This window comes from Podarcis filfolensis, assembly GCF_964270895.1.
Source record: "Podarcis filfolensis genome assembly, chromosome: 2".
Classification (NCBI taxonomy): Eukaryota; Metazoa; Chordata; class Lepidosauria; order Squamata; family Lacertidae; genus Podarcis; species Podarcis filfolensis.
The window spans coordinates 10491171-10517166 of NC_139605.1; the positions used below are offsets into that span (position 1 = coordinate 10491171).

Sequence of the window (25996 nt, forward strand, 5' to 3'; positions counted from 1 at the left end):
TGGCTGGGGAAACCCAGCCAGATGGGTGGGGTACAAATAATAAATTATTATTATTATTATTATTATTATTATTATTATGCCGATAGGGTGCTCAGTAGCTTGTGCAGTCTTTGAGTCATTTAGTGCAATTTTGGACTGGGCTCTTCGCTTTAGAACTGGTTCGGAAGGGGTGACCCATTACCTCGATAACTCTTCCCCCTCCATCATTAGTAATAGCCCTGATTGCGCTTCCCCTTTAGAGGCTTTCACCTCCCTGGCTGAGGAGCTTGGGGTACCTTTGGTGGCGGACAAAACAGAGGGTCCAGTTTTGATCATAACCTATTTTGGGTATTGAATTGGACACAATCGCACAGACATCCCACCTACCTAGGGAGAGGCTAGCAGCACTTAAAAATTAATTCTGCAACTTCTTCCCCTCAAGAAGGTCACCCTTGGCCAGGGTAAATTCACGCTTCGGTCACCTCAACAAAAGTACAGTGGCATTTGCGGGCTGAAGAGTTCAGGAATCACCAGGTATGCTTCTGGACCGACAATCAAACGGTTGGCAGTGTCCTGTCATAACAATTATCGCACTCTCCTAGAGTGGCAAATCTGTCCCGGACCTTTGTCCTTTTGTGCTCAGAATTAAACATCTATTTCTCTACCAAATTTACCCCGGGGTTAACAAGGGCATCACGGATGCCCAGGCGCAGCAAATTGCCACAGCCATTCCGGGAGCACCTTTGGAGCCTTGGGAACGTGATGTCCTGAAGGGAGTATTAGCTTCAGGAGCCCCGTCCACACTTAGATCTTATAAAAAGGCTTGGGTGGACTTTATGGAGTTTCAAGGCAAATTTATAAATTAATAATAATAAGAAGAAGAAGAAGAAGAAAGCTAGGCTTGACACACCTCAAGGCAAATTAAAAAATCCTAGGCTTGACACACCTCCTACCAAGGCTGAAGCTCTGCAATACTTGGTAGATTGGAGGGTGCTGGGTCGTGCAGCAAAGACTCTTAAACATCCAGTAGGCGGCAATCTCCTTTTTCTGTAAGGTTGTTTAATCCAGAGACCCTGGTGTGGCCTTCTTAGTGTGAAGGGCACTGTAGGGCTGGCGCAGGCTGCAACCTCCTAAAAGTGATGGTAGAAGGCCCTTAACTTACGACATTCTATGCCAATTCCAAAATAAATAAATAAATAAAAGTAAAATGATGATGATGATAATAATAATATTAATAATAATAATAAAAAAATAAAAATTAAGAAGTATCTGTTGGTCCGAGGACAAGGCCCAGTTATTTACAGCTGCATACCCCATTGCCTTTGGCGCTATGCGCAGTGGCGAAGTGGTTTGTAAGGGCCAACCAGATTCCGCTGCCCGGGGTAGTTTGAGAGACCTGACCTTGTTCAGATCCAATTTAGTCCTGCATGTCCAATGTTCCAAAACCGATCAGCAATAAAGGACACTAAACATTTCATGTACGTGAGACCAACCGTCTCAGGTCCATTCCTCAAACATTGGGATGGCTCCGGCCTTGCGCGGCATCAGGCCACGCGCGTTACGCGAAGGGCGATTGCTGCCTGCGGTTTACCCTCAGCTGAATTCCACGCGCGTTATGCGAAGGGCAATTGCTGCCTGCGGTTTACCCTCAGCTGAATTCCACGCGCGTTATGCGAAGGGCGATTGCTGCCTGCGGTTTACCCTCAGCTGAATTCCACGTGCGTTATGCGAAGGGCAATTGCTGCCTACGGTTTACCCTCAGCTGAATTCGCGGTTAACTCCTTTAGGATTGGGGCCGCCGCCACAACAGTGCATTTGGGACTCTCAGCTGAAAGGATGAAGGACTTGGGGGCAGTGGAAGACTGATGCATTAAGGGAAGTCTGATGCATATAAAGGATATATTCATAAGACCTTGTGATTGTTCACAGTATACCTGACCTGGCTTTGTTACCTTCTTTTGCTTTCAGGTGACGTTGTGGTGCGTATTTGGAGTACAGGCCCTGCACCGTCCACTGGGATAGAAACCATGCCGTTAATGGGGACCTAGGGTGCAGGAGCTATGAGGGCGCGCATCTAGATAATCAGGCACAGCATTGGGCCAGGGTCCGCGCCATCAATTCCGGTCTCGGGCTGCACCTTAACTACATCAATATATCTTGGATCTCTCAGAGGGAAATGCGCTGGACCGAAATGTTGCTCGCTATTAGGGCCAGAGCGGCAGCGGATGGCCCCCCAGATGCTTTAGTTATCCAATTAAGTGAAAATGAGTTAGCTTACAGAAAGGCAGTTGACTTGATGTGGCATATCTTTAGCGACTTTGAGGAACTTAAGGCCTCTTACCCAAACGTCACTATTATTTTTATTTGGGCCTCATTGATGGAGAGGCGGGTTTGGAGAGATTGCAGGTGCCCGATAGCCATAAATAGGGCTAGGAAAGCCTTGGATCGGGCAGTGGTGCGTAGAGTGGCGGCCCTGGGTGGGAGGGTCATTGACCACCCGGGCATACGTTTCAACTGTGAGGCCCTCTACCGGCTTGATGGCGTGCGTCTTTCGGATGCGGGAAATGATATTGGCTGATGGATATCGAAAATGGCATAAAGGATTGGTTTCAGGCATGAGAGTATTGGCGGCGAGCGATTGCTCGTGTGGCGGTTAGGCATTGGTAAGAAGGGATTAAGAGGATGTGTGTGTGTGGGAGGAACGCCATCACCTCCCCCCAGCGAGCGAAGGGTGGTCCGTTAAAGGACTCCGGGGGGCGTGGCCCTGTCCAAAGCCTATGGAGGTGTGGGCCAAAGGCACGCCCCAGAGCGGTGACCCGGGGGAGCTCCTAGTCGACGTGCCTCGGCAGGAGACTCCCCCGATATAGTGTTAACCCTTCCCCGTTTCTCCAGCAAATGGGCTGGAGCCGGATAGTCGCTAGGACCAATGCCTAAGCCAATGCCTCTCATTCCTGAATTCAATAAAGTTGTGGCCTAATTCGCCCATTTAACCTTAAATTATGGTGTCTTGTGTCTTTATTTATCTTGGTGGGGGGCGGGAACTCGCCACGCAATCCCAGATGAACATTTAACACAGAGACCTTTCATTCAGCTGGAAAATGCTATCAGTAAAAAGGTCTTCAATAGATTATGCAAAGTTCAAGTAATGAGTGCCTGGAATGCTGATCTACAAGATAAGGGCAGCCCATCATTTTGGCAGTGAAAGGCGGACCTGAAAACTCAACTGGAACTCAAGTGGAACTGGAAGCGTGGAAGGCATTTATTCTGGTAGTGAAGAACTTTTTTGGCAACAATAAGGCCAGAAACTACGCGGAATTTGTCAACATGCTGACTGCTTTCAGAAACCTGGGCTGCAACATGAGCGTCAAGATGCACTACCTATTTTCACATATGGACCGGTTTCCTGAGAACCTGGGTTCAATGAGTGACGAGCAGGGGGAGAGATTCCATCAGGACATGAAAGAGATGGAGACCAGGTATCAGGGTCGCTGGGACGCAGTCATGATGGCTGACTACTGTTGGACTCTGAAGAGAGACCTCCCTGCCACTGAGCATTCCAGGAGTTCCAAGAAATGGAAGTTCAAGCCCTGAAGTTTGAAAAATGGTGAAGCAACATGCAATTTACGTGTACTTACCTTTATTAATGCCCACCATTCAGTTTACAGTAATCGATGTTTCTATCAGGTAATCAATATATGTTGTTGGAAAAACGTTTTTTTCTCTTAAAAACATATTTAGGATGATGTGTTGACAAAAATCAGCTGATAATGCCACAAAAATGTAATTGATTTTGTCACAAGATCTGATTTTTTTCAGATCAACATAGCACAAAAACCTGACCTGATGGAGAGAAGCAGATGCCATTTCCTGATTCAGCAGTGCAAAAACACCCTAAATCAGTTGTAGAAATCTAGACAACATTCAAAAAGTAAAAAATTGTTGCCCAGTGTAATTGTTAGGGCAAATGAGGACAAGGAAACAGGCATAAAACATCCGAATAAAATACTAGATTAAACACGGATAATGGATGGATAAAAAACTAATAATTAAAACAGATGAGAGCTAAAAACCAACAAAGACTCGCAGATAACACAACTATAAGAGGCTACAGAGTAGAAGCCTCTTAAATAGAGGACACTCACAACGTTAAAAACTGCTGTGCAAATATGGTTAAAACAGACAGTTAAAACAATATACACCACTAAATTTAGAAACAATGTACAACAATAAACTGTCCCAGGGAGTTGACTCAGAATCACCCATGGAACAGTGTTTGGGGCTTTTCATGCCGGACTATTATGAATTGGGCGATGGACTGCACCTACAGATCTGTAGACAGAATCTGGTGACCATCCAGGTCATCTTCTGATCTTTGCCCAACAGCAAAAGGTCAAATTTTTGCTTTTGCGGGAGGTTGGTGAGCCTCACCAGCAGGAGATTCATGATCTTACTACGTGCCTCTTCATAAAAGGGACATCTAAAGAACAGGCTTCCTATCTCTCCCAATGGACAGGTGCAAAGTCTCTGAGCATACGGGACCCTTCTGAAGGCTTCATCCAGGACCAGCAAGGGAAGAGCCGAGCTTCTGGCGAGTGTAAAGTCCCTTCTTGCATCCCTAGATACGAGAAAGAAGAGATATGCTGCCGGTGCAGCTATATCTCTCTCGATTTCTCCAATTCTATAGTCGGGGCACCTTGCAGAGTCCTGCTGTCTCTCGGTGTCTAATATTCTTTGCCTGACCATAGCTTTTGCCTGGTCGAAGCCCAGACTTAGAAGGGCTTGAGGGGCAAAACCCAATTTCCGGAGGGTGTTCAGGACTGCAGTCTGCCAGCCCGACTGGAATTGGTCACAGAGGATCAATGGGGCTATCCCTCGGGGGAGCAGGTTCAATGTCAGCCATTTGTAAATTGATGTTAGGCAGATGCTAGCCTCCACTCTCATCATCCCCGTTTCCAATCTAACCCATGCGTTTGAGACACATCTGGGGACCTGGAGGAGAGCTCTTAAGAAGTCTGGATTGAACTCTCTCAAGTGGGGAGAGAGCAGTGGAAGGCGTGTCCAAAAGGAACCATAGAGGAGTTGTGCCAAAGTTTTGGCCTTGTATAATTTTAGAGCTGCGGGAACAAAGAAGCCCCCTTGTGCTCTGAAGAATTTAAGGATACAATTTGCATTCTTTTCCACTGAACTCCCGGTGGAGTTTATGTGTAATTTGTTGGTTCCTGAGGCCTGTACCACCATTCCTAGATACTTGTAGTTTGTGACTTGTTCTACTTTATGGCCTTGGAGTTCCCAGCTTCTAAGCTTTGGTTTTCCCCAAAAGCGAGAATCTTGGTCTTTTGATAGTTGATTTTGAGACGTTCAGATTCGCTGTATGCTGCGAGCTTTCTTAGTGCTCTTTTGAGTCCAATGGGGGTTCTAGATAGAACTACCGCATCATCGGCATATAGCAGGACCGAAATATGCCGATTTGCAAGCTTTTTGGGGGGGTGGAGTTCTGAGTCATTGAGTGCAGATACTAAGTTTAGATAGAAATTAAATAGTAGAGGGGCCAATAGGCACCCTTGCCTGACTCCTTTGAAGGTTTTTATTGGGTCCGTTAGGTGTCCTAGGCGGCAGCACCTGACTCTAAGAGCCATGTTTGCGTGCAGTGCCTGAATTAGGAGCAGGAGCCTTCTATCTATATTGGTACCCTGTAGTCTGTCCCAGAGTCTGGTTCTGGAGACTGTATCAAATGCTGCTTTTAGGTCGACGAAGGCCACGTATAGTGAGGCCTGCCCTCCTGATTTGTATTTGTCGATGAGATGTTGTAACGTTAGACAATGATCTATCATGGACCTTCCGGGTCTGAAGCCCGCTTGTTCTATTGCCAGAATATCTTCATTCTCTAGCCATTCTGTAAACTTATTAAGGAGGTGCTTTGAGTAGAGTTTACTAATCACACTTAATAAACTAATCGGCCTATAATTTCCTGGGTTCCCTCTGTTGCCCTTTTTATAGATTGGGACTATTATGGCTGTTCCCCATTCCCTTGGGATGCGGCCAGTGTCATCTATGTAAGTGAAGAGGGTGGCCAAGAAAGGTGCCCACCAATCCACCTGTGCTTTTATCACTTCTGGTGTAATGCCGTCTGAGCCTGGGGCTTTGGCTGTTTTCAGTTGGTTTATATATTTCACTTCAGTTACTGAAACTGGAGGCCATTTAGCCAGTTGTTCTATATTATAATTCCGTAGTGGAGGTTCAGCATCCTCGTACAAAGATTGGAAGAATGAGACCCAAAGGCTAGGGGGAATTTGTGAGGTTAAGGGGGGGGAAAGCTTTATGGGTGCCAGAAGCTACTAGTTTCTAGAATAGTGTCTGATCTTTTGCTTTTGCCGCACTAATTAATTCCAGCCAACATTTTCTGGTATAGGCATTCTTTTGGTGGAGTATTAGGTCTTTATACTCTTTTTTTAGGGCACGGACAGCAAGATAGGCTTGATATCTGATAGAATTTTCAGCTGTCAGGGCAGCTTTGTAAGCATTTTGAGGGCTTTCTTTGCCTCAAAGCAGGAATACCCTGTAATTTTCATTGTGTGTGTGTGTTAGCTGATGTCTTCTAAGGTGTTCATTTTTACTGAAGCTCTTTCCACACTCCATACATTTAAATGGCTTCTCCCCTGTGTGAGTTCGTTGGTGTATTCTAAGTTTCCAACTTGTACTGATGCTTTTTCTACATTCAATACATTCAAATGCGTTCTCCCCCGTATGAGTTTGTTGATGTAGTCTAAGTGTTCCACTTTCACTGAAGCTCTTACCGCACTCCATACATTTAAATGGTTTCTCACCCGTGTGAGTTTGTTGATGTATTCTAAGATGTCCACTTTGACTGAAGCTCTTACCGCACTCCATACATTTGAATGGTTTATCCCCCGTGTGAGTTCGTTGATGTATTCTAAGATGTCCACTTTGACTGAAGCTCTTACCACACTCCATACATTTAAATGGTTTCTCCCCCGTGTGAGTTCGTTGATGTATTCTAAGTGTTCCACTTTCACTGAAGCTCTTACCGCACTCCATACATTTAAATGGTTTCTCCCCTGTGTGAGTTCGTTGATGTATTCTAAGTTTCCCACTTTCACTGAAGATCTTTCTACATTCAATACATTTAAATGGTTTCTCCCCCGTGTGAGTTCGTTGATGTATTGTAAGTTCTCCATTCGTACTGAAGCTCTTACCGCACTCCATACAATTAAATGGTTTCTCCCCTGTGTGAGTTCGTTGGTGTATTCTAAGTTTCTCACTTTCACTGAAGCTCTTACCGCACTCCATACATTTAAATGGTTTCTCACCCGTGTGAGTTCGTTGATGTATTCTAAGATATCCACTGTGACTAAAGCTCTTACCGCACTCCATACATTTAAATGGTTTCTCCCCCGTGTGAGTTCGTTGATGTATTCTAAGTTTCCCACTTTCACTGAAGATCTTTCTACATTCAATACATTTAAATGGTTTCTCCCCCGTGTGAGTTCGTTGATGTATTCTAAGATGTCCACTTTGACTGAAGCTCTTACCGCACTCCATACATTTAAATGGTTTCTCCCCCGTGTGAGTTCGTTGATGTATTCTAAGATGTCCACTTTGACTGAAGCTCTTACCGCACTCCATACATTTAAACGGTTTCTCACCCGTGTGAGTTCGTTGATGTATTCTAAGTTTCCCACTTTCACTGAAGATCTTTCTACATTCAATACATTTAAATGGTTTCTCCCCCGTGTGAGTTCTTTGATGTATTGTAAGTTCTCCATTCGTACTGAAGCTCTTACCGCACTCCATACATTTAAATGGTTTCTCACCCGTGTGAGTTTGTTGATGTATTCTAAGATGTCCACTTTGACTGAAGCTCTTTTCACACTCCATACATTTAAATGGTTTCTCACCCGTGTGAGTTCGTTGATGTATTCTAAGATATCCATTGTGACTAAAGCTCTTACCGCACTCCATACATTTAAATGGTTTCTCCCCCGTGTGAGTTCGTTGATGTATTCTAAGTTTCCCACTTTCACTGAAGATCTTTCTACATTCAATACATTTAAATGGTTTCTCCCCCGTGTGAGTTCGTTGATGTATTCTAAGATTTCCACTATCACTGAAGCTCTTACCGCACTCCATACATTTAAATGGTTTCTCCCCTGTGTGAGTTCGTTGGTGTATTCTAAGTGATCCACTATCACTGAAGCTCTTACCGCACTCCATACATTTAAATGGTTTCTCACCCGTGTGAGTTCGTTGATGTATTCTAAGATATCCACTTTCCCTGAAGCTCTTACCGCACTCCATACATTTAAATGGTTTCTCCCCAGTGTGAGTTCGCTGATGACTTGTAAGTGCTCCATTCGTACTGAAGCTCTTTTCACACTCGATACATTTAAATGGTTTCTCACCCGTGTGAGTTCGTTGATGTCTTCTAAGGTGTTCATATCGACTGAAGCTCTTTCCACATTCAATACATTTAAATGGTTTCTCTCCTGTGTGAGTTCGTTGGTGTATTCTAAGATTTCCACTTTGACTGAAGCTCTTACCGCACTCCATACATTTAAATGGTTTCTCACCCGTGTGAGTTCGTTGATGTATTCTAAGTGCTTGACTATGACTAAAGCTCGTTCCACACTTCATACATTCAAATAGTATCTCTCCTTTGTGAGTTTGTTGTTGTATCCTCAGTTTCTTTCTTCTTCCCAATAAATTCACATGTGGCTCCATAGAATTCTGACCTTCATCTTCCTCACCTGTTTTGGAGTCTGGGAGGAAAGAGAATCCTGTTAGACTTTCAGGAAAGACAAAAAAGGAATTGAACACCTGTCAATCCCAATCTGCACCTTCTCTCTTTTTCACTCCATTCTCCACTGTCCTCTCTATGTTCCAAATTTTTTGGAAAGCAGATGAGATAATGGCAAGAGCAACACATGATCACTGCATTCACACTTAATAAAGCACCATCATTTTATAATACAAATCTATGGTGGAATTGGCTTATTAGGCACATCTCTGTATTTTTCCTTTTCAAGTGAGGAAATGATCTCAGGCTCAAGTGACAGTGTCTCCATTGTGAAATAAGTAAAACTTAAGTGCTACATGTAACTGTAAAAATATTGCAATATATTGGAACCTAAGAAGAGCCTGCTGGGTCAGGCAAAGGCCCACCTAGTCCAGCATCCTCTTCTCACAGAGGCCAACCAGATGCCTGTGGGAAACCAGCAAGCAGGATTGGAGCACAAGAGTCTTCTCTGCCTTCGTGTGCTTTCCAGAAACTAGTATCAAGAAGCATTATTGCCTAGGACCGTGAGGGCAGAGCAGAGACGTCAGTCTTATCCTTTTTTCCAAGCTATCCAAGTTGCTGGCTGTCACTGTCTCCTGTAGGATGCATTCCATAGATGAACTATGCTTCTGTTGATTCATCTTTGCAGCCCTTAAAGGCTGATAAATGTTTTGTGGGCTGCAGTCTGACAAAGTGGAATTTTGAGTAGGATACGTGGTGCCACAGGGACGTGGGGACAGGTGAGGCTGCTGATCCCTTATTTTCAAATCTGAAAGTTGACAGCTATGAACCAGCATGTTTAGATCTTTCATCCCCAGTGCTGGGGTGGGAAAAAATAAGAGCACAAGAAGACCCTGCTGAATTAGCAATGAAATCCATGAAAAAAGACCCTTCTGATTGTTCTTTAGAAACCCTCTTTAAAGAGCAGCCAGTGGGATCATTTATCTCTAGATCAGGACTCCTATCCCATCTCAGCACTGTGCTGATTCCTGCTGAGATTGGAGTTAAAGGATCTCTCTAAGGGAACTTTAAGGGACGCGGGTGGCACTGTGGTCTAAACCACAGAGCCACGGCTTGCCGATCAGAAGGTCAGCGGTTCGAATCCCCGTGACAGGGTGAGCTCCCGTTGCTCGGTCCCTGCTCCTGCCAACCTAGCAGTTCGAAAGCATGTCAAAGTGCAAGTAGATAAATAGGTACCGCTCCGGCGGGAAGGTAAACGGTGTTTCTGTACGCTGCTCTGGTTCACCAGAAGTGGCTTAGTCATGCTGTATGCCGGCCCCCTCAGCCAGTAAAGCGAGATGAGCGCCACAACCCCAGAGTCAGTCACGACTGGACCTAATGGTCAGGGGTCCCTTTACCTTTACCTGGTGCCACTATAAACCTCTGAGTCTCTTTGTTGGCCTGGTGTACTTATTTTGAAATTTGTACCAAGGTTGTACCACAGTAGCTCCATAGAAACTTAAAGGTAAAGGTAAAGGTACCTCTGCCCGTACCTTTTGTCCGACTCTAGGGTTGTGCGCCCATCTCACTTAAGAGGCCGGGGGCCAGCGCTGTCTGGAGACACTTCCGGGTCAGGTGGCCAGCGTGACGAAGCTGCTCTGGCGAGCCGGCACCAGCGCAGCACAGGGAAACGCCATTTACCTACCCGCTATAAAACGGTACCTACCGTATTTTTCGCTCTATAACACGCACCCGACCATAACACGCACATAGTTTTTAGAGGAGGAAAACAAGAAAAAAAAATTCTGAATGAAACAGTGGATGTATCATTTTTGTGCTTCATGCTGCGGCCACAGACATGTGATTTGACGGTGAGTTTGGGGTAGCCCAATGCAAAGATCCTGAGGATCCATGTGGATCCATGCTTTGTAACCACGTTTTTGCACCATTGCAGCCCCAGGCAACAGTGGGTGCGTGATTTTTTTGGTGCAGGCTGTAGCCATGGACATGCTATGTGATCTGATGGTGAATTTGGGGTGACCCAATGCAAAGATCCTGAGGATCCATGTGGATCCATGCTTTGTAACCACGTTTTTGCACCATTGCAGCCCCAGGCAACAGTGGGTGCGTGATTTTTTTGGTGCAGGCTGTAGCCATGGACATGCTATGTGATCTGATGGTGAATTAGGGGTGACCCAATGCAAAGATCCTGAGGATCCATGTGGATCCGTGCCTTGTAACCACGTTTTTGCACCATTGCAGCCCCAGGCAACAGTGGGTGCGTGATTTTTTTGGTGCAGGCTGTAGCCATGGACATGCTATGTGATCTGATGGTGAATTTGGGGTGACCCAATGCAAAGATCCTGAGGATCCATGTGGATCCGTGCTTTGTAACCATGTTTTTGCACCATTGCAGCCCTGTTTTTGCATCAGATCATTGCTATGTGATCTGATGGTGAATTTGGGGTGACTCAATGCAAAGATCCTGAGGATCCATGTGGATCCGTGATTGGAACCACGTTTTAAGTAGGGAGGGAAGGAAAAACATAGAAGCGACAAGGAGAGGGGTGTGCAGAGAAGCAGCTGGCTAAGAATGCAGGAGAGGGGTTTTACCGGAGGGAGGAAAGGAAGGCAAAAGTCCCCCCCCCCACAAGCCAGCCAGCTCTCTCTCTCTCTCCCCCCTCCCCCAACCTGCATGTTGCCTTCGAGTCGCAGACGCACGGAGAGGACTTAGAAGGACGCTCTGCTTGCCTGGAGGGGAGGGGTTTTCTCTGCTCTTTGTTCCGTTTGAGCAAACACAGTAAGGAAACAGAAGCGGGTGGGCAGTAAGACCCTGAGGCAGAATGCAGGAAAGCAGCAGCTTTCCTCCCTTCTCCGGACGTTTTGATATTTGCCTGATTTTTGCCTTCACTCGCGCTTGTCAGCTCCAGGGACCACACATTCGCTCGATAACACGCACAGACATTTCCCCTTACTTTTTAGGAGAAAAAATCTGCGTGTAATAGAGGGAAAAATACGGTATTTATCTACTGGCACTTAGGGCTGCTTTCGAACTGCTAGGTGGGCAGGAGCTGGTACCGAAAGACGGGAGCTCACCCCGCCGCGGGGATTCGAACCGCCGACCATGCGATCGGCAAGCCCTAATCGCTGAGGTTTTACCAACAGCGCCACCCGCGTCCCACCGCCACCAGCGTCCCACCCATAGAAGCTTAGGGACGGACAAAATTACAGGGGTGCTAGAAATTATTATCCCACTCACTCACTCTCACAAACAATCCCGGTATGTAAGATTGGCAAGTTTACACAATTTGCTTCTAATACCAGACGCTCTTGGACTTTATATGTCCAATCCTAAGTGTAGAGCCTCCAGCCACAGGAATTGTGTATCATGATAACGGGTCCTTTGTCCCTTAAGTCCACCAAACTGGGGAGCTGCATGCATTTATTTTGATGCTGGTGGAATGTATCACTCTGACCCTGTCTATAAAAAATAAGGGTAATAGATTAATTATAAATAATTATGGGAAGCATTTCCATTCCCCTTCACCTGTTTTTCAGGATTGGTGTGCCACATCATTATCATCAATATTCCTGCTGGGGAAATAACATCTAAGATTTAAAAGCCTGGAGGAAGAAAAGCTGCTTTGGAGAAGGCCTCACCCCTTCCTTCTTACGTTCAGGAACTTCCTTCCATTTGTCTCCACTCCATCTTTTCCCCTTTCTCCCTCCACCATCCATCTATCCATCCATCCATCCATCCATCCATCCCTGTCCCCATCTCCTCTCCCCTGGAACTCACCAGATTTCTCCAAGGGTCCTGGGAGGGAATGCTCAGAGGTTGTGGGGAGGGATGCGGGAGACAGCCTGACCAGGTCACCCGTCCATCTTCCTCCTTCCATCCTGGCCAGGGTTGCAGGTTCAGTCTCAGCTAGGTTTGCAGGTTCAGCTTCCTGAGGAGCGCAGAATCCAGAGCCAGTTGCAGCTTCCTGGGAGGGAGGGAAGAAGAAGCCAAGGGAGTCTGAGAGCCCCTGCAGGGATTCTCCTGCCCAAGACATTCTGCTGCCCCTGAAGAAGCCCCAATTGGGCACCCCTTCCCCAAGAGCCCCCACCCATTTTGAAACACCTTTGGCAATTCCTTTCACCTCCCTGTCCCACCTCCCTTCCTAAGGCTGGCATGGTATGCACATTAGCGGCTTGAGAGTAGCTCCCTTGGAATTTAAGAGTTAATCTGCAAAGAACTGCTCTGAATACATGGGTGGCCCTTGCATGGAGAAGAAGGAAGCCCCTTGCTTGCATCTGGACCCCCTGGGAGAGGCGGGGATCCGCCCACTGCTCCCTCTGTCCTCCCTGACTCCTCCTCTGTTGTTCTGCCCTGCAAACACCCTTTGCTCTTGTTCCTCAGGGGAGAGAGGTGGCTGGTGGAAGGAGCCTTCAAACCCATCCGTTTCCTCCTCTGCTCCCCCTCCTGTCCTTTTGGGAAACAGGAACTTTGGTCAGGAGTAAACAACTAAGATGGCAAGTTTGCAAGAGAAGCACTTTAGAGCATTGCTTGCTCCTACTATGTGTGTGTCTGTGTGTGTTTGGACCTAGAGGACAACATACATGTTTACACCAAGAGGGCAATTCTTTAAAACTGAAGGCCATTTCTACAAAATGGAAGACTTCCGAAGGCAGCCTTTTACAAGGAAATTTTTGATGGTTTTTATTTTGTTGGAAGCTACCCAGGTGGGCAGAGGCAACCCAGTCAGATAGGCAGGATGCAAGTAATAATAATAATAATAATAATAATAATAATAATAATAATAATAATAATTGCTTCCTAAGCCTGTCCTGGGACTCGGGTGGCGCTGTGGGTTAAACCACAGAGCCTAGGACTTGCCGATCAGAAGGTTGGCGGTTCGAATCCCTGCGACGGGGTAAGCTCCCGCTGCTCGGTCCCTGCTCCTGCCAACCTAGCAGTTTGAAAGCACGTCAAAGTGCAAGTAGATAAATAGGTACAGCTCCGGCAGGAAGATAAAGGGCGTTCCCATGCACTGCTCTGGTTCACAAGAAGCGGCTTAGACATGCTGGCCACATGAACCGGAAGCTGTACGCTGGCTCCCTCAGCCAATAAAGCGAGATGAGCGCTGCAACCCCAGAGTCGGTCACGACTGGACCTAATGGTCAGGGGTCCCTTTACCTTTTTAAGCCTGTCCTGCTAGGCATGCTGATCAGAGACTCTGTCCAAACAACCCCTTCGAATGCAACAGGGCTTCCTATTTTTACTGCTACAAGTGGGATCAGTCAAACCACGAAGCCACTGATCAACCAGAGTTTCCTGTTTTGACCAAGCACAGTTTGAAGTTAGATTAATATCCCAGCTTGTTCCAAAGCTGGCAGCTGTAGTTTCCTGGTTTGGGCAAAATGGAAAGTTTGTTAGTTATGGCTCATAAGAGAGTGCCTGGTTTCATCACAGTTCACCCTCAGGGCCGGCCCAATCATGAGGTAAGCTGGGACAATTAGGTCATGAGGCAGATGCAGGGAGAAATGGGACAAGCACATTCCCAGCTCCCCTGTTTGTTAGCCTTGTTGTCAGTGCAGGACCACAGCTGGTAAATTTGTGCAACTACCAATGTAGAGTCCTTTTCTTTTGCCCTCTCTCACTAAAGGTTGGGTGGGGGTCCTTCCTGGAGTGATGCATTCTGGTTGTGGGGGCCAGCAGACTGCAGTGGCGGCTAGAGTTTTTGGTTTTAAACTTGGGTCAACTTAGGTTTTATTGTAACTTTGCTGCAGCAATGCATTAAAAAGTGTTCCTATTTTTAACCCGGCTTTTCAGGCTGTGATTCAGTCATTTGAATCTGGCCATTATCTTAATAAATCTTGCAACAACCTTGCAAGGTAGGCCAGTCTTATTTAATGTGACTACACATGGGATTGCTGAGGCTGCAAGACGTGCCAAGATTTTTACCTCAGTGGGGAGAAAAGAGCATTTTGGAAATGGAGGCAATTTAGAGGAGGAAAACGGGGTTTGGTGGAAGGACCCCTCTTCTGACACAGCTTCTGCTCTGATAAAATTCAGAGTCCCCTGCAGCTGTTTAAGTAAAGTAAGAATAGCAGGAGATATGATCGCAAACCTCCCATGTAGGTTTTGGTCCAGAAAGCCTTTTAAAGTGGATTAGAGAGAAAGTGCAGGGAGGAGGAATATTCACCACCATAGCTAAACAGAACCTCCATGTCGAGAGGCACTGGACCTGTGACCTCCAGGTGCTGGAAACCCAGGTGAGAGGAGGGCACTTACCTTTCCCAGAAGCCCCTCAGTGTCTGGGAGCAGGGTCTGGTCTGCTCCCCCTGCTCTCCCACTGGGCCACCGACTGGCATCCGCAGCTCCCCTGAAGGAGAGGACACCATCCCCGGAGTGGGGAGAACTGGGAGCCTGTGGGGTTTCCCACCCTGAACGAGGGGGCTGCATCGTCTTCAGGAAATCCTGCTTCTGGGCCTCCCAGTGCTGCTGCGGCTGCCCCTCCTCTGGCTCCTGCTTAATTTGACATAAATCTGCCCGAGGCAGAAGATCCCTGATGGTCCCAACTTGGCCGGCAGGAGATTTCCTTCCTTTGCACTCCAGTCTCTCCCTTTGAATGAGTCTCCTGGGTCCCTGCTCTTCCATTTTTACGCCACCCTGTTGGAAAAGAAATAAACACAAAGTAAAATAAAACCCAAGAATAAAAACAAAAGCCCATTTTTTAACGATTAGCCAGTTTTTGAAATATATTATTACTCTTTCTATTTCTGATGTTCAGGCTGTGAATGACAATCATTATGTCACCCAAACGGCTCCACCCAGGGACGAGGGGAAGTTATCCAAAGACTGGGGGAAACATCAAGGTTTATGGAAGTACAAATAATATTTGGGGGTGGGGGAACCAAGGCAGTGGAAGGAAATCCAAAAACAACCCAGTGAGAGGACTGAGCATGTTCAGTGGACAGGGAATGCTGATCCTGGCTGCAACTTATAGCATGTTGGAAAGGCAGCAACAGGGTTGTCTTTGTATATGATTAAGGCTGCGACAGACCCACCTAACATTGAAAGTACAGTGGTGCCCCGGAAGACGAATGCCTCGCAAGACGAAAAACTCGCTAGACGAAAGGGTTTTTCGTTTTTTGAGGTGCTTTGCAAGACGAATTTCCCTATGGGCTTGCTTCTCAAGACGAAAACGTCTTGTGAGTTCTTGCGAGTTTGTTTCCTTTTTCTTAAAGCCGCTAAGCCGCTAATAGCCATGCTTGGCAAGACGAAAAAACCGCAAGACGAAGAGACTCGCGGAACGGATTAATTTCGTCTTGCGAGGCACCACTGTACATGGCTTCACCCAAGAAATCCTGCGAGCTGCAGTTTGTTAGGGGTGTTGAGAAATTTAGCAATAAACTACAGGTCCTGTGGTTCTCTGGGGGAAGCCACGTGCTTTAAATGTATGGTATCTGCACAGCCTAAGAAACTGACAAAAGGAATACTGACCAACAAAATCAAAGAACTCACTCCAAAATATTTTAAATTTGATGGTCACAAACTCTCTTGACTGAAGACACTCTAACTTGCAGTCCATTGGCTGCATATGGCTTGCCAAGCCTCAGGGTGTGTCCTGCTAGTCCCTGCCTTTTCCATCTCCTGATCTGATCATCGGATGAAGATCTCTGTCTGTCCTGGAGAGAAAGATGCCTAAGGGGCCCTTAGAGAGATCTTTTAAACTCCAATTTCAGCACAAAGCAGCACAGTGCTGAAATGGGGTAAAAGCCCTGCTCTGGAAATAAATGATCCCTTTGGCTGCTCTTTAAAGAGGATTTCTAAAGAACAATCTGAAGGGTCTTTTTCCCACAGATCTCATTGCTAATTCAGAAGGGTCTTCTTGTGCTCTTATTTCTCCTCCACCCCAGGACTGGGGTTGGAAGGTCTAAACATGCTGATTGTGTTTGCAAGACTTGTATGTATGCTAGATGGCATGTCTGGTGAGTGTGGGCAGCACCTCTGGCGTGTGTGCATGTGACTTTATGGTCTGCATCTCTTTTCTGTGTGCGCATGCATGTGCATACATTGGCCACAAAGTTCACTGGAATGTGGCCTCCAGAAGCAATGCAGCTTTAAACCCATAAATGTTTCGTTCCTCCTGCTCTATAGGAAAGAACAATCAAATCTGAGACTATCAGGAGAACTCCTGAATCTACAGATTTAATGTTCTCAACATCCTATGGACACAAACTGCAATGAGATTTCACTTTAATTGCTTTGAGATTCTTTCCCTTAAAAATATGAAGCAGTATAGAAATGAAAGGAGTAATAATCTGAACATGAATAGCTAATTTCAATCTCGCCTTCCTCAGTCTTTTACAATACTGTCTTCAATGTATTTATTATCATTAATTCATTTCCATATGCCACACTTCTTAAGAATCCCCCTTTCCCCTGCATTCTCAAAACTGGCACTCACTTCAACCCTCAGCCTTCATCTGAAAACTCAGCTGTGTTACTGAAGAAGGAGGAAGATAAAACGTTTAACAAAACAGGGTTAAGGCTCTCTCACTTATTTACACGCAGACACAAGAGGTCACTAGCTTTGACAGCTTGGGAAAATATCCTATGCATTCTCCGGGGAATAGCTCTATTAGCTGTTTTATTAGCCTTGACAGATCAACAGAACCTCCATGTGTAGGCACAGTGTACCTTGATTTGGGGCTGACAAAAGAAGCCATTTCCTTGCTAAATGAATTGGATGGACATCATTGCCACAAGATGCGGTGATGGTGGTGGCAAAGAGAGCTTTCAAAGGCGATCAGACTAATTCACCAAGGAGGGCGATAGGTTGATCAATGGCACTGGCAGAGGAAGGGGGCAGGAGTAGTGGCCTGCAAAGGGTGTCAGGGGGCTGCACGGTGAGAGGGACACCTCCCTGTTGCACTGCTCTTCCATTTCCCCCTGCCTCCCCTTCCCTCTCCGCCGGTGGGAGAGCGGGAGCTTGTGCCTGTGCTGCGGCCCCCGGAACCCACTCATCGCCCTTGCAGCCCCCGCAGGGAGGCAGAAGCAGGCGAGAGGGAAGGACAGTCGGGGCGGAGGGAGGACGGGGCTCCCTGGTGAGGGACAGGGAGAGGGGCGGCACTCAGTGACCGCCCCGGGAGGCAAAAGCCCCAACGACGCCGCTGATCATGGGACGACTATATGCATCGTCCATCGCGAAGCAGCAGCTGCCTTGGACCCCTCATTCTGCCCCTTGAGCTCAGGACTGAAGGGAGCAGCTCCCCAGGGTCTCCGGCAGGGTCCGTGCCAGCCTGAGCCAGAGATGTTTGCCCCTGTGCCCTCCTGCAGATGCCCTGCCCCTCAGCTGCGCCCCTTCCCCTTCCTGCCCGGTTGGGAGGCGCCCTGCAGTCTCTGACTCCACTCGGGGCCTGATCCTGCCAGGCGCACGTGCTCTCCTCCTCCCCCCCCCCCCCCGCCTCCTGCACCTCGGACTCCTCGCTCCGTCCCTGCAGCGGAATCTGGCTCCTCTCCGGGGAAACTCGCCAGGCCACGGGCCGCTGCTCCTCCGCTCTCCTCGGCGGGGGACAGGAAAGTGCAGCCGCTCTGAGTCCCCCTGGCTGGCCCCGTTTCCTGCCTCTCTGAGCATCGGAGCTCGCTGGCTGTGGGTTGGGCCCTGGGAGGCTGCAAGGCTGGATGCGCCCCCTTGCAAGGCGAGGGCTGCGAGACCGCCCTGCTGCTTCCCCTGCCCTCGAATGTGCAGCCCGCTGCTTCTGATCCTGGAGGTTCCGCTCTTAGCTGTCGGGGTAAATCGATTAACCCTATGAGATCCGGTGCGCCGCAACCCCAGAGTCGTCCGCGACTGAACCTAACGGTCAGGGGTCCCTTTATGAGATCTGGTCCATTCCTAGCCCTGGAGGAGCAGCAGGAAACAAGTCTTTGCACCCTTCTCTAGGGGTCTTCACACGCCACCATCGGTGTCCCTGCGCCCACAAGTCGCTGAGCTGTCCTAGCTCAGTCGGTAGAGCGTGAGATGAATAATCTCCTGGTTGTGGGTTCAAGCCCCATGTGAGATAAAGTGGAAATAAAGTGTAATGTTACCTTGAAATTGTGTACACAGTATTCCAATGGTTAAACACACACACACACAATTTCCCCCTTCTATACCCTTTGGTTTTCTTCTCTAATAAGTGGGGGGTTTTTTTTTAGAAAGCTGTATCTCACATCAAAATTTATTACATCATTGGAATATAAGCTATCCAGGGTGTTGCACTATTAAGTCTCCTTGTGATCAGGTGTTCAGTCACTGATTTCTAAATCCTCCTCAAGAAATATTCCTGAAATACCCTTTCATGAAGCTGGGACGATGCCACCCTGCAGCCCAAAATGCCTGGCTGGAGGAGGCAGTCCAGTTCCCAGCTCTGCTGGCTGGGGTCATGCAATCACTTAGCTCCAGCAACAGATGCCAGGATCAGGCTCTGTTATCTTTCCATACCCTCTATCATTTCTCTGATAGGGACAGCCCATTCTATAATGATTATTTTACTATTTATAACCCACACATCTTATTAGGTTGCCCTAGCACTCTGGGCGGCTTCCAAAATATATAAAAACATAAAACATTTTAAAACGTTCCTATACAGGATTGCCTTCAGATGGCTTGGGGGTCGGATAACTGCATACCCCCAGAATTTCTCCAATGATAAAAGGGACATCCAAAGGAGAAGCGGGACATTCTGGGATCAAATCAGGGACAAATAGTGGCATTTGGATGGTCTGTCTTTCCCTGCTTTTTCCTTTGCCGCCTCTGGACTCCTGCCTCTATTCAGCAGAGGAGGGGAGGGGTTTTGGCCTTCATACTCCTCCCCCACCCCACCCCCCAAAAATCCAAAAGCTCAAGGGGACACACACATACCTTTATCGAGTGAGGACCAAAAATCTCCAACCTTTTATTATTTTATTACTTATTTTCACAGTTTAATCAATCAGTTAGTTTTATTGTTTATAGCCAATGGCCACCACAATGCAATAGGAGCACAGATCACACAGCTGCAAAACAAAAGACATTGCATGCACCAGACCAGAACAAATGTATAGTGTCTAAAATTTATTTTTATGGTTCTTTCAATGGGAAGGATATAGGGCAGCATAGTCCAGGTGGTGAGCTCCATATTACAGCTTCCATCATCCTTGACCAGGGGTCCCCAAACTTTTAAAACAGGGGCCGGTTCACTGCCCCTCTGACTCTGTTGTGGGCCAGACTATAATTTGGAAAAAATATGAATGAATTCCTATGCGCACAGCAGCCCGAATGGGTAGCTGGAGGAGGCAGTCCAGTTCCCAGCTCTGCTGGTTGGGATCATGCAATCACTTAGCTCCAGCAACCGACCTTTCCAAACCCTCCAACATTTCTCTGATGAAAATAGGAACATCCCTTTCCATAAATATAATTTTCCTTTTTATACACCACACATCTTATTACGTTGCCCCAGCCACTCTGGGCAGTTTCCAACATATATAAAAAACATAATAAAACATTAAAAAACTTTCCTATACAGGATTGCCTTCAGAGGGCCGGGGGCTGGATAACTCCATTCCCTCCAACATTTCTTCAATGAAAACAGGGACACCCTAAGGAAAAGCGGAATATTCTGGGATCAAATCAGAAACCAGGACAGCTTCTCTAATTCTAAACAGTGGCACCTGGGAGGGTTTCTCTTTCCCTGCTTTTTCATTCGCTGCCTCTGGTCTCCTGCATCCATTTAGCAGAGGAGAGGAGTGGTTTTGGCCTTATACTTCTCCACCCCCCACCCCACCCCACCCCCAATATAACCAAAAACACCAGGAGACACACACACACCATTTTGGAGTGAGGACCAAAAAAATAAAATCCTTTTATTATTTTATTACTTATTTTTGCAGTTCAATCTACTGTATCTATAAATTTTATTGTTTATAGCCAATGGCCACCACAATACGAGCACAAATCACACAGCTGCAAAACAAAAGACATGGCATGCACCAGACCAGGATAAATCTATAGCGTCCAAAATTTATTTTCACATTTTTTCAATGGGAAGGATATAGGGCAGCAGAATCCAGATGGTGAGGTCCAGATTAGAGTTTCTATCATCCTTGACTGTCTGCCCTGCTGGCTGAAGCTGATGGGAACTGGACAACAACATCTGGGGACACCTCAATGACTATTCTGTGATATACAGAATCTACAAAGGATTAAGGCACTGATCCAGAAGAGAATGAACTGAGAAGAGGCCCCACTGAATTATCTTGGAGCAACTGTAACTGTAGTTTGTTAGTGTGATCTGTCTGAAGTGAAACAGATCACTATATAATAATAATATTTTATTATTTATACCCCACCCATCTGGCTGAGTTTCCTCAGCCACTCTGGGCGGCTCCCAATCAAGTGTTAAAAACAGTACAGCATTAAATATTAAAAACTTCCCTAAACAGGGCTGCCTTCAGATGTCTTTTAAAGATAGGATAGCTGCTTATTTCCTTCACATCTGAAGGGAGGGTGTTTCACAGGGTGGGGGCCACTACCGAGAAGGCCCTCTGTCTGGTTCCCTGTAACCTCACTTCTCGCAATGAGGGAACTGCCAGAAGGCCCTTGGTGCTGGATCTCAGTGTCTGGGCTGAACGATAGGGGTGAAGATGCTCCTTCAGGTATACAGGACCAAGGCCATTTAAGGCTTTAAAGGTCAGCACCAACACTTTGAATTGTGCTCGGAAACATACTGGGAGCCAATGCAGATCTCTCAGGACCGGTGTTATGTGGTCCTTGCGGCCACTAAATGTTAATAAGCAGAAACCTGTGCAGGAACAGAGATAATACTGCTGATGTGAAAGAAAAATGTTTCATAACAAACTATAAGAGAATTCAAGGGAGAACGTGCCCGTGTTTGAATAAGCAGAAGATTGTACAGTGGTACCTCGGGTTACATACACTTCAGGTTACAGACTCCTATTCTTCTCAGTTATATGATTATGAAAGTAAAGTTCTTTTGAATAGCAAGAGTCTGGCCACTGTATAGTCTGTAAAAAGGAACGATCAACTAGAATAGCTATTTGGCTTCCTAGCTATAAGCTACTCTGTTACTTTGGATATCATAAAAATTCAAAGACAGACAGACTTTAATGTTGTATACAGTGTAAGGCTGGGGAATTGAGAGGTGGGGAGAGTGAGCAGGGGGAGGGGTAGTACACTTTCATTATTTTACAAAGTTCATATGCAAGGTGTTTGTGTCAGTGTGACATGCATGGCTTCTCTTCCTATTCATTTATTAGTTTTCATTGGCAGTGAGAAAGATTGGGGGGCCCAAGGGCACAGTTGGTTGCTTTCAGTTGACTGCAGTAAAGGTGGCGGAGGCTGAACCATTTTGAGGACGTGAGTTGCAATTTGAAGAAGACGTGAGTTGCAATTTGACATCATCTGGAGGGGCCACAGGTTACCCAACAGGTCTGTCTTCAGCGCCTTCACCTTCTCCTGGCGCAGCTGCCCTTGGAACTCCTCGTACTGGATGTGCTTTTGTCCTGTGGTACCTCTGCAGGTGGGCCTTCTTCAGGACAGAGAGGGCCTCACCACAAATGAGACACACGGGCATGCCTTTCAGCTCCACAAAGAATTTGTCGTGTGTCCATCTTTTTTGAAAATGCGGCACTCCAAATCTATCTTCCTCTTCTTGTGGACATATTGATTGTGTCCAGAAACAGACAATTAGGCAGACGGAGCTGTTCTCATATAGGAGTCCTATGCTGCCTATAGCAAGCCCTGGTCAATAATGTGTCTGCAGCAATTTGAGCCATTGACGTTTCTGAGCTCTTTTCAAAGGCAGCCCCAGGAAGAGTGTGTTAAACTAACTCCTACACAATGTGGCACCAGACTGCTTTCTTTTTTTGTAATTATCTGTTTGTTTTAAATTCTGTAGCTTAAATTCTCTTGATGCTTCTTTTTTTGAGAAGGGCCTCTTACGGTCACAAAGCAATGATTTTCAGTGCAGCTCAATAACACTGATTGCACCCTCACACTGCCCCTTTTTGTGTGGGGATTTTGATGCAGAAAAGGAGCAGACAGGGAAAGGTTAAGCAGAATCCCACCCACCCGCTGCGCCACCCTTAGGTGTGCTCAGCCTTTGCCTGCTTCATGACTCCACTTTGCATGAGAAGGCAGGATGGAGCTCCAGGAAACAGGAAGTGGTCCTTCAACCAGCCAGACATCTCACCACCACAGACAGATCCAGTCTCCTGCTGTGGAGTGAGGAGTGGCCCTGGGATGGCAGAGAGAGAGGAGGGGAAGGGGCCAGGGACAGAAGGAATGGCAGGGCTCCAGTTGCTCCCTTGGACCCCTCCCCTGACACCAAGGGGAGCTCCTCTTCTGGGGCTGAAAGCATTGGGGTGGTTTGATTTTGTCAGTATTGCAAGGAAGTATTGAAGGAAAGGTAAAAAACACCTATGTGGTTTATTAAAGTATCTGTGGTTTTTCCCCTGTGTGAGTTAGTTGATGTATTCTAAGGTATCCATTTTGACTGTAGCTCTTTCCACATTCAATACATTTATATGGTTTTTCCCCTGTGTGAGTTCGTTGATATATTCTAAGTTTTCCACTGTCACTGAAGCTCTTTCCACATTCAAAACATTCAAATTGTTTATCTCCTTTGTGAGGTTGTTGTTGTATCCTCAATTTCTTTGTTTTTCCCCATAAATTCACATGTGGCTTGATAGAATTCTGACTTTCATCTTCCTCACCTGTTTGGGAGTCTGGGAGGAAAGAGAATCCTGTTAGACTTTCAAGAAAGACAAAAAGGGAATTGAACACATGTCAATCCCGACTTCCGGTCGGCGCCAGTGTTCAATCGCGGTCTCCTGCTGAGCTCCGCTCAGGGAGACTACTCCGCGAGTTCGGGTCTGACCGCTACGGCGAAGCGGGGACCCCTAAAATCACAGGCGCAGAAGCCTGTGAGCAAGGAGACTCGGTGGGCACCCTAAGCGCCCCCCATTACTGTGAAGGAGCCTTTTTAAAGGCTCTGGAGCGGCATCGGGTGAGAGCGCGGTGCTGAGAGTCGCTACCCAGCCCGTGGAGTGAAGCCGCGTCACCATAACGGAGAGCGCCGATTCCTTCCTGGCATTTGGATTTACAAATTACCTGTGAGTAGGATTGGAAAGCTTTTGGGATTTAAAGCAAGAAATTTAAAAAATTTGGCCGAAAACGGGAAAGAGTTAAAATAAGGAAGTCTGCCTTTCCCGGACTGCATGACAGCTAAAGCAACGATATACAAGCTGCAATTTGACGGAAGATAATTCTATCACTATTTAACCCAGGCATTGAACTTGAACCTCCCCCCTTAGCAGCAGGAGCGGGGGGGAAGAATTTGAACTTGTACTACCTGTCTGAAAGAGGTGAAAGGAAAAAGATTTCTCTGCCGTTTTATTATTTTTTTTTAAAAAAGCTTTTTATTAAAATTTCAAAAATTATATAAAAACATAACAATACAAAAATACAAAAATACAAAAATAGAAACAGACAAGAGTAAAAAGAAAACACAAAAATAAAACAAGTATACTTTCTATCCCTTATTTTCTTATAACTTACTTCCCCGACTTCCTCATACCTCCCCTTTCTGCATTCCAATTTCTAATTTGTTAATTCAGCAAATCCTTTTCCTAAGTTTCAATTAATTTTTTACCTTTCTTTTCTTTCTCTGCCGTTTTAAACCCTTGGGAAAGGACTGCTTTAAAAGAAGAGTAAAAAGAAGAGTAAGTCACCGGGACTGGAAACTGTCATTTGAAACTAGATACAAAGTTGGTGTATTGCTTGCTTGATACAAAGTTGGGACTTTATTTGCTATTGTTAGGAGTTTGGTTGAAGATACAAACTGACAGCCTTTTTTAGTGGAAACTTACTGGAAGATTTGTAGCCATTTTTCTTTTTGCTTTTCTGTACTTTGAACTGTGAGCTGCTCCCTCTAGAGGGTTGTGGGGAAATATGGGGAAATAGCCATAAAGACAAGTGTGTAAAGAGCAAGTCAGTGGAGTTTTCCATCTGGAAATAATTCCTGTGGGAACGACCTTGGGACATGAGTGGCCAAGAAGATGAGATAAAAACAAGAGCTAAAACAAAAATTGCACAAAGGAAAAGAGGTTCTATATCAGGCTCAGCCCTTGCAGGTGTAGATGGGCAGGAAAAAGTGATGGATCCAGTGACACAAGCATTAATAAAAATTAATGAGGCCTTAGAAGCTCTGACCAAGCAAGGTACAGAAAATTCTAAACAGTTGACAGAGTTATCAGAGAAGCTAGATTTAAATACCAAAAGTGTTACATCCAATACAGAGACTATAAATAAACTAATTGAAGAAAATGTTGCAATTCGTAAGACTGCTGAAGAGGCAAAAACCATTGCAGAATCCACACAAGTAAAGTTAGCACCAGTTTGTAAAAAACTGGAGGAGCATGAGGCGGCCCTGTCTTTATTGGAACTTCAGAGAAAGGAGAGGAATCTGAGATTGAGATCAGTCCCAGAAAGCGAACAGGACAATTTGGCAGAGTTCCTCACAAAAGAATTTTCGGAATTTTGGCAAGTAAATTTGAAAGAGGAGGAATTCAAGATAGTTACGGCCTTTAGACTGGGCAGAAGACAAAACAGAAAGAATCCAAGGGACTGCCTGATAACTTTGAGATCTAAGGAGGAGAGAGACAAAATATTGAGTTTACAATATCAAAGATCTCTTGAGATTGAAAATTCCTTTGTGCAGATTTATAAGGATATTCCTAAATACATCTTGGAAGCGAGAACTTACTACAAGGACCTGACCACTTTGCTGAAGAAGAACAATATAATATATAGATGGGAGTTCCCACAAGGCTTGTCTTTTAATTACAAAGGGGAAAAAACTAAAATAAAAACAGTGCAAGACAACGAACAATTTCTGGAAAGAAACGAAGAGGACCTCGTGAAGGAAGTGGTGGACCTGACTACTGAGGCAAAGGATTTAGCGGACATTTCGAACTTGACATTTGGACTTAAAACTCCGACAAAGGAAGAACAACTGTTGGGGGCAGTTGGAGGAGCAACTAAGTAAACAACAAGATGGCTCTACAATTTTTAAGTTGGAATTGTAACGGATTGAACCTCCCCAGAAAAAGACGTGAGGTTTTTCATATTTTAAAAAAGGAACAATTGGACTTGATTTGTTTACAAGAAACCCACGTGACTAGAATACATAGAAAATTACTTGTTAATAAAAGACTGGGACAGGAATTTATCTCATCAGACAAAGTGAAAAAAA

The 25996-nt window shown here is 46.0% G+C and overlaps 1 protein-coding gene and 2 long non-coding RNA genes across 3 annotated transcripts in view; 2 read left to right on the forward strand and 1 right to left on the reverse strand.

Moving 5' to 3' along the window:
* LOC310757503 overlaps positions 1 to 18826 on the forward strand; it is a 36425-nt gene extending 17599 nt beyond the window's left edge. Inside the window, exon 2 of the long non-coding RNA XR_014545274.1 lies at positions 18602 to 18826. This is a non-coding gene — a long non-coding RNA (uncharacterized lncRNA). The remainder of the gene's footprint in view (positions 1 to 18601) is intronic.
* On the reverse strand, positions 3909 to 18265 carry LOC310756480 (uncharacterized protein). The gene is made up of 4 exons (XM_083600635.1): positions 18179 to 18265; positions 14991 to 15368; positions 12513 to 12699; positions 3909 to 8756 (listed from the first exon to the last, which is right to left on the reverse strand). The coding sequence occupies exons 2-4, from the start codon at positions 15354 to 15356 to the stop codon at positions 6520 to 6522; spliced, it is 2790 nt and encodes a 929-aa protein (XP_083456761.1). The 5' UTR covers positions 15357 to 15368; positions 18179 to 18265; the 3' UTR covers positions 3909 to 6519.
* Positions 18827 to 21156: 2330 nt separating the features above from the next.
* LOC310757362 overlaps positions 21157 to 25996 on the forward strand; it is a 29967-nt gene continuing 25127 nt past the window's right edge. Inside the window, exon 1 of the long non-coding RNA XR_014545104.1 lies at positions 21157 to 22830. This is a non-coding gene — a long non-coding RNA (uncharacterized lncRNA). The remainder of the gene's footprint in view (positions 22831 to 25996) is intronic.

Excerpts from the sequence above, each read along its gene's own strand:
- LOC310756480 (XM_083600635.1), bottom strand. The coding sequence starts at position 15,356 with ATGGAAGAGCAGGGACCCAGGAGACTCATTCAAAGGGAGAGACTGGAG. Across the intron at positions 12,700-14,990 it reads CTGAGGGGCTTCTGGGAAAG|GAAGCTGCAACTGGCTCTGG; the intron begins GTAAGTGCCCTC and ends CCTCCCTCCCAG. Across the intron at positions 8,757-12,512 it reads AGGACCCTTGGAGAAATCTG|ACTCCAAAACAGGTGAGGAA; the intron begins GTGAGTTCCAGG and ends CTTTCCTCCCAG.